Below are 12,131 nucleotides of genomic sequence, written 5' to 3' on the forward strand. Positions count from 1 at the left end.
GGGAATTATTGTTAATTTGCTTAGTTGTGATAAGGGTATTGCAAATTTACATGTATATATACATATACACATGTCTGTGTGTAAATATATAATATATATATATTTAAAGGCCCGTATTTTTAAGAGTTACATGTTGAAGTATTCAGAGATGAAGTGTCAGTGTTGGAGAGTTATGTTCAAATGGGTCAGCAAAAAATATAGATCAGTAAAGAGATTTTACAAACTTTCAACTATAAGATGAATAAGGTCTGAGGATCTCATGTAAAACACGGTGACTATAGTTGATAACACTATTGTATAACAAACTTTCTGAGAGTAGAATTTAAACGTACTCACAAAAAAGATAAAAAACACAAAAAACCTATAATCCAATAATAATTGCAGTAATGATTACACAACTGTGTATTATTTGTCAAAATTATCAAATTGTATACTTAAAACTGGTGAATTTTATTTTATGTAAACTATACCACCACCCAGCTGATTAAAAATTAAATAGATGGGCCAGCCAGGTGGCATAATGGTTAAGTTTGTGGGCTTGGCTTTGGTGGCCTGGGGTTTGCACATTCGGATCCCGAGTGTGGACCTAGCACCACCCATCAAGACACACTTTGGCGGCATCCTACATAAAACAGAGGAAGATTGGCATAGATGTTAGCTCAGCGACAATATCCCTCAAGCAAAAGGAGGAAGATTGGCAACAGATGTTAGATCAGGGCCAATCTTCCTCACCAAAAAAAATAAATAAATAAAATAAATAAGTAAATATAATATAAAGTGTTTAAACTACCCCACCCCCGCAAAAAAAGATAAAGCAAAGATGAGAAAATGTTAACTGGTGAATCTAGCTAGTATACAAGTGATCATTATAGTATTTTTTTTCAACTTTTCTGTAAACTTGAATAATTTTATAAGTTGAGAAAAAAATGAGTAAAAATTACATTAATAGGAGACATAATTATATAAAACTTGTGTTTTCAGAAGTAACAAATAGATTTCTCGACTGAGATAGCGTTTGACATATTTAAATAAGGAGACCAGTGGCAATCACTGTTAAGAATGAAGTTTTCAGGTGAATGGAAGGGCTCAAAGGAAATCTGAGGTAGAAGCAGGAACTGCAAGGAGAAAAGTTTCTACAGAGAAAGGGCAGGAATCAGTGCTGCAGAAAATTAGATGGTAGTATCACAAAGCTAGAGAATGGAAGATTTTGTCATGAGTGTAATTTCTGATGAGATCAGCAACTAAATTACATTAATTTTCCCAACCTTAATTCTTACCTCACTGTTTAACCTTAAAATTCTCTTTTCTATGTTAGGCAAAAGTTATGTACAATGGAAGAGATATTTATGCCAATAGTTCTCAGGGTCAAATATAGTCCATTTTGTCCCCAAGTCTAAGGCTGAGACTATACAAATTACTGGATTAATCATTTTCCTGTAAATTTGTAATGATCAACTGTGAAACCACCCTGGGATTGCTAAATATGTTGATTTCACTCATCTTAATAATGGAGCAGATTGACTACAGAATCCCATCAGTCTCCAGGCCAACAGCCTTTATTACCACAAGGAAAAATGAGTCAACTGAAAAAAAAAATCAATTCACTCAGGCTATGTAAACACTGTTAACCACTTTTCTGGAATTTGATCCTTGTCATTGGACAAGAAAATAGAGATGCATTGGCTACAATAACAGAGGAGTTCCATTATAACTGTTCTCTTAAATTTAAATGGTGAAGATTCAGTATATGCCCAGGCCATTGCCTACACGTAGATCACGGCTTCAGGCTCAGAATCTTATTTCAGGGCTATTTTTCACTTTCAAAGCTGATTCAATGGGTATGGAGATAGGAAAAAGTCTAATTTTGCCTTCCAAATCTAGTCTAGCCGTATATCTATAAGGAAATAGAAAAACAGTCCATGAATTTCTAAATTTTCCCTAGTCATTAGGAAAAGAATGAGCTATATAATTTTACTTATTAGCTGATCTCTGAGTCTGTTTCTTCACTTGTAAATCACAAATAATATACTTGTAAAACAGGTCTGACATACCTGTTCTGCCTACCTTAAAGGGCTGAGATAAGGTACAATGAATCCCTTGAAGACTGTTTTCAAACAAAACAAATGACTTTAAAAATGTCATTTGTTTAGACTACATTTTAATTTGGTTTATGATTATCTATATTTCATTGTACAACATGTAAGAAAAAAAATTAGTAGGATTCCATTTTTACTATCTAGCTACCTAGTGTAAAACAGATTAGACAAAATCATCCATGTAGAACTCTTGCCAAAACTATTTAACCTGAATGTAGTGAAACAATTAGTCAAATACAGATTTGGAAACTGGCCCGCACTTTTCAAAAGTCTCAATGTAATGAAACACACACACACACACACACAAGGCAGCGAGAGAAGGGCACAATTTAGATGAAAAGGAAACAAACAAAAGAATGGTGACCAGATGGAATTTGTGATCCCAGATGGGGTCTTGGATCAAACAATAAATAAAAATTAGAAAGAACATTTTGGGGACAACTGGGGCAATTTGCTCTATATTTAGATAATATTGTTTTATCAACAATAAGTTTCTTGAGTGTGATAACAATGTTATGGTTATAAAGGAAATGTCCTTGTTTTTAGGAGAAACATGCTAAAATATCCCAGGGAAGAAATCTTGTGCTGTTTGCTACTTACTTTCAAATAGTTCAGAAAAAAGTTTTTAAACTATCTAGAGAGAAAGCAAATATGGCAAAATGTTAACAGCTGAAGAATCTAGGCAAAGGGTATACAGGTGTTCATTATTCTGTTATTTCAACTTTTCTGTATATTTGAAATTTTCAAAAGACTAAGGTGGGGAAAAGTAAATGGTGTATAAACAAAACAAAACAAAATGTTGGCAAGTAATGAAAAAATTACATTGATTTTCCAATAATAAAATTATATTTGCTTAAACAATTTTCTAAACCAAAATAAACTATGTTATAGTATTGAGGTATATTATTTAAGAGCAGTATTAATCTTTCTAATACACAAAATGGATAAATTAAGTGGACTTAATTACATCATAAAAGGTCTCACTGAAGGATTCCTTTAAGTAAAAAGCAGTGTAATTTCTAAAAGCAGGATATAAAAAGATCAAATGCTATTATTGGAAAAGATGACAGAAATTAACTCAAGTCTTTACAGGTTAGCAGACCAATATCCACATGTTTTTCAGGACATAGAACTTTACAGTTTTCTTCAAAAGAAAATTTAAAAACAAGGTAGAATATGTACAGTTAAAAGATGTGATGGGTCAAATTTTATCATATCCTTTAATTCAACCACTCCAAAGGCAAGCAAAGTACAACAACGAGAAACAATGAAGAGCACTGCACAGGCAGAAAACATGACATTCTGCTCTAGAAATGCCATTGAAGTATTTTAGAGCAAGAATGCCGTAGAAAGGGGGAAAAACTCTCTAATAAACACTAGACTTGGATGACAGATGAAGATAAATTTAAGATCATGGGATAAAAGGACATAAGTCTGCCTTATATTGAAAAGTTTTCCTACAGATTTTTGGGTGAAAAATTCGTAACGAAACTTTAATAATCTCCTTTGTATCAAACCAGTACGTGTGTGTGTGTGTGTGTATACACACTCATTGGATAGACTCTCTAGGTGTGTAGTACTACTTTTGAAATGCAGGGTAAGCACTCAAATATTCTGAACCGACTGTCAGGCTTTCCTATTCTGACAGAAGGTTGGACAACTGCCCATCAATCCTGTAAGAAATCAGAAAGCATACTCAGGAATGTCTTTTTATGGGTTCATTTGAATATTAACTAGAAAGAGCATCACTGTAACAGGAGCTAACAATTTATAAAATCTCTTACTTAAATAAATTCATGAAAAATGTAAATATCCTGTTAATGTGGAGTTACATTCTCTGCTTTAAAACCTATTTACTGATACAGATTTCCAATTTACTACTGTGTGTTCTTAGGAAATATACTATTTCCTTTACTGGATAAGCTCTATAATGGACGAAAAATAGGACTAAATTATCTTTATGAACTAACCTATTTTTAGCAGTCCTCTTTTCTTTATAAGATGGCAACAATGTGAGTTATGGACAAAAACAAACTTGATAAAACGTTTTATCTTTATTTTCAAAATAGCATTTTATTTACCTTATTAATGGACACTACCAAAACTGGTTCCACTTTAGCTTCGATTTCCTCAGGAGTATAAAAACAATAGAGTTTACCCCCTCTTAAAACACAATACAACCTTCTCCAACTAATCAGACCTTCCACCATTTGCTGAAAAAAAAAAAAACCAAGAAACTATCAACCTTAAATCAGTATTTATCATCTTAATTCTAAATTCAACAAAATATTTATCAAAATTAAATTAGTTTTTTGAAATTTTTAAATGTGATAGAGTTACCCACTAATTTACTGCACGAGTCAATTAGCCCAAAATCAAGAAGTACGTTAATATCAGAGAAGAAAGGTTTGGAATTCTCAAAAGCATTAAGCAAAATGGAAGTAATAATTACCACATAACTTTTATACACATAAAATCATAAATCAACCGAGTTTTAGAGAAGATACTCTATTAAAAATTAGTGCTTAGAATTCCACAGCAATTCACCTAATGACTCAGGAAAGTTATAAAAATAATTCAATATTCAAAATATAATTTTCCCTTACTGTTCTCAGAACACTGGGAAATGATGACTACCCTGTAAAGAATGCAAATTTTCTTTCCTCTTAATGGAATCTTTTAGAAAAAGATATTGATTCATTGAAGCCCATAATTAATTATTTACTGAATATAAATAACTATAGTTATAAATAAGTCAGGAGTAGGTGGCACAGAGGCAGCTTTGGAAGCCCAGAGGCCTAAACTGTGGCAAAAGCTGTCTGCCAGAAAGGCCTTTATGTGAAAGGTGTGGCGCGGTCTTCAGTTTCCACAAGGAGCCCTCTGGTGCTGATTATCTCGTTACTGCTTTAATGAGGCAGAGGAACCTGGAGAGGCAGCTCCTTAACCATCAGAATTGCATTAGACCCCTCTCCTTCCCACCTTCTCACCCCAGACCGCCCCCCACTACATTCTAGGTCCAACAGTGAGAAAACTGTCATTTAAAAGAAGACTTTAAAAAATACTTCTCAATACCAGAAGTCCAAACAACTGCCAGTATATTAAAATCTAAATTGGAGCTATAACTGTTGTAGGATATTTAAAGTCCTCTAACCTGCTGATTAAGAAATCCTGCAAATGCATCCTCAGCCATACAAGCTGGCTGGGCGACTAACCGGCAGCACATGTTGCCATATAAGGGAAGCCAAAATGAAGACTCCTCTATTTAAACGAGAGAGAAAAATCAAGTTACATATATGTGTTTATTTAAGGTCATTAGACATTGTGATTTTTTCTTTTTATAATTTTTTTTTTGCTTTATATAAGAACATAGTAAATGTGCATCTTACTCAAATACTGGTACCATATTCAATGACAAAAATCACATAAGAGAAAGTAGACAGGAAAGGATATTAAACCAATAGTTTATAGCATGCTATCACCTGAAATAAACATGGAACTTTTAATCTCTTGATCTCACTCTATCTTAAAGTTATTAATCAATGGAGGTAGTTCAGGGCATATAAGTAAACTCATTTAATATAAAAAACATTCCAATAAAGTGATTTTTGTATGTCAAATTCTACTTCTTGCTCTGATTTTCACATAATAATTAGCAAAGTGATCCACTGAACAAAGCATTTCAGAGCACAACTTTAAGATAATAATAAACCTTTTGGCCCTTTCTCTTCCCTTACTGAAAAATTCAGTTGTAAGCCATTAGGTGGAGCCCGACCAAGATGGGCATCTGTGCTAGGGAACTGGGGGAGGAGCTGTGGTTTGCACAGCAGGGAGCTGAAGCCAGGCAGGATGAGCAGGGTGAGTAGGAGCACTGCCCAGCACCAGATGTCAAAGCCTGAATGGACTGAGGAGGACGAATCGCATGGGGCACAGCCTAGAGCCCAAAGGGGATCTCTGCTGAGGGGATGGCCTGGCCTGAGGAGTCAGGGCACAAGCAGAGTGAGGAGGGTGTTTATGTGGGTGGCTACCCAATGAGAGGCGTCAAAACCCAAGCAGAGTAAGGAGAGTGTGCACATTTAGGGGTGGCCCAGCCATAGGAGTCAGAGTCTCAGAGCAGCAAGGAAGCCATCCACACATTCAGTGACCCAGAACAGTAAGTCAGAGCTCAGTGAGAAGGGCATCCAAGCAGACAGGCAGCTGGGCACGGGGTGTCAGAGCACAGGCAGGCTGAAGTGGGTATCCACATGAGGTGAGGGTGAGGGCAGCCAGGCTCAGGGAGTTAAAGCCTGAGCAGGGTGAGGAGGGCAGCCCTGTGTGGATTGTACGAGTCTGAGCAAAGTAAAGAGTGTCCACATTGCGCAAGGGGGCACACACAATGGAGAGTCAGAGTCCCAGAAAGAAGGAAGCATCCATGTCGAGGAGGTGGGAGAATGGTTGCTTTCAGGGAGACTGATCAAAAAAGAAAAAGCATTAAAGACAACAGAAGACAGATTTCCTACTGTCAGAGAAAGGAGTTAAAAATGTGTAGAACGAAATCTGTGGTGTTGGATTAGAACTAGATGTATTGGTGTGAACTTATGGTTTTCAACATAGAGAGATTAAGAAATACATGACAAAATATAATGCATATATTTTGAGGGCCGAGGAACAGCAGGACCATAACAGTGACACTTTAATAGCAATGGATATACCTAGAGCCCAGATCATGTCTTCTGAATATTATTTCCACTAAAAAGAACCAGCATTCCTGGAGAAACGGCTGATTCCAGGGCTGGGGCAGGGAAAGTACATGATGAGACTAAAATATCTTGTTATGCCATAAATCAAGGAAGTCCTCAGTGAAGGATGAATATATGTCAAAAAGACACAGAAGCCATCTTGAATGTGCTCCCATTGGCCAAACTGGAGACAATTTGAACCTCAAAAATCTGATATTAACAGATTATGATGCACTGAATAGGAAAACATGAGTCCATATTGATAAAATCAATGAATAAATTGAAAGTCTAATAAGAAATATCATACTTAACATAATTTCAAGGTACTCCCCTCTCACACACAAAATATGTATTAATTACAAAGGGGGCAACAAAAGAGTAACTTTTCAGGAGAGAAGCTTGGCAGGCACCACCCTAATCAAGTGATCAAAGTGAACATCATCAGTAATGGGATGAATCAAAATTACATGGCACCTGATAGGACGCAATGAGAGCATAGCATCACTTCTGTGATATTTCTGCCAAAGACACATATCCTGAATCTTATCCCAAGAAAACATCAAACAAACCCAAATTGAGGAACCTTCTGCAAAATAATTGGTGTATGATGTTTAAAAATGTCAAGATTATGAAAGCCAAGGAGAGACTGAAGAACTGGTCCAGATTGAAAGAAACTAAAGAGCATGATACTTAAACGCAATGCATGATTCTGCACTAGATCTTTTTGTCGTAAGGTACATTATTGGGACAATGGGCAACATTTTTAACGGAGTCTGAGGATTAGATGGCAACAATGTCTTAATATTCATTTCCTGACTTGGATAGTTGTAGTGATGCAGCCGGACGTCCTGTTAGTAGGAAATAAGTATTAACATATTTTGGAAGTTCTTTCAAAAAATATTAATATAATCCTTTAATGCAGTGTGTAGGTAGGTATATAGCCTTCATATCTGAATGAAAGGAAAGCATTGCATAATTTATTCTGTGTATCAGGGCATAAATAAAAACCCAAAATATGGCCCTTTGTTCACACTGGACCACACAAAATGATTTTTAAAGTTTTCACTGCACCCCTGTTGGTAGTGCCTCCAAAATAGCTAGCCATCAGCTATTACTATTATTGACCAGAAATCTCAGTAACTCTGGAAAACAGAACATTTTCTGTAAAACACAATTATTTAATATACAGATGCAATATAGCCAAGGTTTGGTACATCAATTAAATGAAAAAGACCAGCCAAGTGAAGAGTACAAAGTAAAACAAAAAGTTTTTATCAACTTACCTGTTCAACATTCTACTATAGAAGAACATGCAATGAATTGTCTGGGACTATTCAAATCTTTTATATTAACACCTTGTTAAAGCTGCTATCTTTTAGAAATAAAGGGTTTGACCTGAGAGAAATAAATGTATAAATACAACACAGGCAATGATTGCAAAATGCAGACATAAATAAATAAGAATCTCCTTTCCTAAAATAGGCAGGAAATGAAATAAAAATTCTATAAAAGCATGGATCTGAGTAATACATCTGAAATCAGCTTTGTGATTTATGAATTTAAAGTTTGAAAGCAAATTTTTTTATATAGCAACCCCAGATTTATGAATGGCTTATGTTCTAAATATCTGTAAGCTGGTTGTTTTTAAGTTAGGATGCACTTCCTAAAGAAATAGGATCATAAATGATTAGTTTTTCAGACCAGTTCATAAACTTTGTTCAATCAATACTGTATCTGGAACCTAAATACCAGATGTAACCGTGCGTTTCTCTGGTAAAATAAGTTCAGATTTCACGGGACACCAAGAAAAATAATTCCTTCCTGATTGCAGTCCTTGGAAAGGGATATTGGACGTAGAATTCCCTGCTCTCCAGACTCCTTGCCACACACCCTGCAATCACCTGCTACTTCTAATCTAGGTTCCCTTCCAGCTCAGGGCCACTACGGAACAAATGTGGAACCACAGCTTCTCTCTAATTCTGATAAGAAATAAGGCATCTAGGCTAGTCACTTAACCTATCTATCAATTTCTCATTTTTAAAAATAGTACCTTCACTTAAGTAAGAGGGTTGTTGTGAAAATCAAACAAGACGATGTGTATACGACATCTAAGATAGCGAGGCACATGATCCACGCTTCACGTCCAGGGCAGTCTCACCGCTTTACCACACCCTTTCCATTTCTCTTGCTGTCTCTCAAGTCCTTGTGCAACACATTTACTCAAAATACTTAATTCTTCTTTTCTAACCAAGGGAGGTGGTAGGACAAGATGAAATGAAACAGGAAGTGAAAGAGCAGTTTGACTTTTCATTGCTTAAAGGTTTTATCTAATTCATTTTCTTTTCAAACAGGGAACAAAATGGAGTTTAAAAACGACAGGAACAACAAAAACAAAACACAGGCAAAAGAAAGAAGCCAGATAACATCTCACTTCCGTGTGAGTCAATCTTCACAATGTGGTTTCATTGTTTTATAAAAAGCATAAAAATTTCTTGATGACAAATATAAACCTTAAGATAGCATTTTGGCTTTTCTCTTCAACTAGCAAGAATAATAAAGTTGAGTTCCAAATTTCCAAAATCTTTTATTTCCTCTTGATTTTACAGTATTTGGTAGACACTGACATAACCTTATTTAGGAAAACCCATTATATTAACATAGATTTATATTAAAGAATAAATTAGAGGGTGTTTTTTTTACAAAAAATTTTCTTTTTAATTACAAGCTTTCTTCTTTTTCAAAATATAATTGATTTACAAGATTTTAATTTATACATACTTCTAGGAATATACCTATTATATACAAAGAATTAGGCATATAGTTAGTGTTTCTTAAAATTTTTTCTGTGGAATCTACAAGTTCCAATGTCAGCAGTTTTAGGTCTTTTCACAGTCTTTAATATGTGAGTCTGTATTGTGTTTCTCTAAGAAAGAGGTATACCACACAGTCCCCAAGCTTATTTGCCCGTGAGCATTTTATTAAAGGGGAATCTAGCACCGTCTAATAGAACACGGAAGACAGCTGAGGACTCGCTGCTAAATTGGTGCTTCCTTTGTGAATGCTATTCCTTTCCATAACTTTTCAGGTGAACTGGTTCAAAGAATAGAGCCTTTCATCATAATTCCATTGTCCACTCATCAGTAGTATTTTGAGTCTTTAGGTGCTCTAACAGGAATCCTGCCTGACCAGGAAGCATAGCAGAAACAGTGCAGCCTGTCCTGGATCATTCGTCCTGGATTATAACTGGCTTAACCACTTGCTAGCATGTTATGCTCCTAAGCTGTATTTTACTCAACTGTAAAATGTAAATGATAGTAAAATGAGGAACTTGGGAAGGTCACAAAGCTGGCCAGTGGTAGGGCTAGAACATGAATCCAGGGCTGATGGCTCTACAGTGCCTACTATTAACCACTTTATTGCAATGCTCCCTTAAAACTATAGCTCAGAGACTAAGAATAAAAACTGCTTTAAAAGTGATTATTTATTTATATGTTATTGTGGTAAGAACATGTAACAGGAGATCTACCCTCAATAGATTTTTAAGTGTACAGTAGAGTATTGTTAACAACAGGCACTATGTTGTACAGCAGATACAGAACTTATTCATCTTGCATAACTGAAACTTCACACCATTGATTAGCAGCTCCCCACCCCCCACTTCCCCCAGACCCTGGTAACTGCCATTTTACTCTCTGCTTCTATGAGTTTGACTATTTTAGATACCTCAGATAAGTGAAATCACACAGTATTTGTCCTTCTTGTATGACTAGCTATTTCAATCAGCTTAATGTCCTCAAGGTTCATTTATGTTGTCACATATTGCAGAATTTCCTTCTTTTTAAAGGCTGAATAATATTCTATAGAACAGTGCCTGACACATAGTAGGCACTCAACACATGGTGGTAATATTGATAATTCTAGAGAACTGACACAAATGGGATGACAACAAACTTCATTTGCCAGATTTTCAGATAAAATTGATAATGCTAATAGTATTGCAGACTTCAAGTTTTGTGTGATGGAAGCCTAAATTGTTCAGACCAATCCTCCCACTGAAAACTACTGAAAATGCTGAATCAAATATATTTAAATTTTTTTTCCAGGAGCAACAAAGAGGTAACAAGACTGTAAGAAATTACCAGTACAAACCTGATAAATGAGAACCAGTGAGTTAAGTGAGCACAGAAGCTGTTTTTGTTCTGAGAGCATTTGTTAATCCCAGCAAATCTGAATGTATGATTTAATGATCCTGCACAATGAGGGAAGCAGAACAGAGAACAAATTCTAGGGCTTGAACAATGTAAGCAGTTTATGGGAGATTCTCCTCACACTAAGCTGACATCTAAAAGAGATCACCAACAGGGGAGTGTTGAACCAGAAGTAAACTAACCTCGCTGCCTAGGATGCCCATTGCCTGGAGGTAGGGATGGGAGGGGTCCAGAGAAACTCAGGCATGGTCTTTGGATAAAGTGGCCTAAACTGATAGTTCCTGCCAGAAGCAAATAGAAATAGTAAGCATCAATTTATTCCAATATGTAAACTTTCAGTTACAATGACAAGTGCATGAGATAACCAGACATGCAAGGAACTGAGACATTATGAGTGAGAATCAATGGAAAAAGACAACAGACACTGACCCAGGAAGACTTTATATATCTTATTGGCCGTAGACTATAAAACGGCTATACTTACTCTTTTAATGAAGACCTAAAATATAACGTTAACAGTGTCTGCTGGGAATACAAAGTGGCATAGGAGATTTGAAAAAGTCAAGCAGAACTTCTAGAGCTGAGAGATACAATAACTGAAACGAAGAACTTGGCATCCAGGTCTAACAGCAAATCAGAGCTGTAGAGATAATAAAGGAAATGGAAGATAGTTTATTTTAAAAATCCAAAAAAGAAGTAAAGACAGACAAAAAGATGAAAACTACAGTGTAAAGGGTAATAAGCAGAGTGAGAAAAACTAACAGAGGTTTAACAGGGATGCTAGAAAGAGAAAAGGAAGAGAATGGAGCAGAGGCTGTCAAGTGAGATTTTGTCCAGAACTAATGAAAGACACCATCAACAATTTAAAGAAATTCAAAGAGTTCCAAAAGCAGGATAAATAAAATCAAATTCTAAACCTATATCATAGTGAAACTTCAGAAAACCAAAGACAAAGAGAAAATAAAAAGTTACCCTTCAAAGAAGTGACAACTGACAAATGATTTTCAACAGCCAGTAAAAGAAGCCAGAAGATAGTGGAACTATCTCTTTAATATTCAGAAAGAAAAAAAAAATTAACCGCCAAAGTTCTATACTTTGTGATAAATCTCTCT

General features: G+C 35.5%; 1 protein-coding gene across 3 annotated transcripts in view; it reads right to left on the bottom strand.

Annotated features, from left to right (window-relative positions):
* The window catches only part of RTKN2 (rhotekin 2), a 79,228-nt gene that overhangs the window by 16,831 nt on the left and 50,266 nt on the right, over positions 1 to 12,131 (bottom strand). For all 3 annotated transcript variants that reach the window (XM_008516579.2, XM_008516580.2, XM_070563352.1), the window contains 2 exons: positions 5,248 to 5,354; positions 4,178 to 4,309 (listed from right to left, as the gene is read on the bottom strand). In XM_008516579.2, coding sequence (XP_008514801.1) covers positions 4,178 to 4,309; positions 5,248 to 5,354 — 239 coding nt within the window. The remainder of the gene's footprint in view (positions 1 to 4,177; positions 4,310 to 5,247; positions 5,355 to 12,131) is intronic.

This window comes from Equus przewalskii, chromosome 1, assembly GCF_037783145.1.
Source record: "Equus przewalskii isolate Varuska chromosome 1, EquPr2, whole genome shotgun sequence".
NCBI classification, from domain to species: domain Eukaryota; kingdom Metazoa; phylum Chordata; class Mammalia; order Perissodactyla; family Equidae; genus Equus; species Equus przewalskii.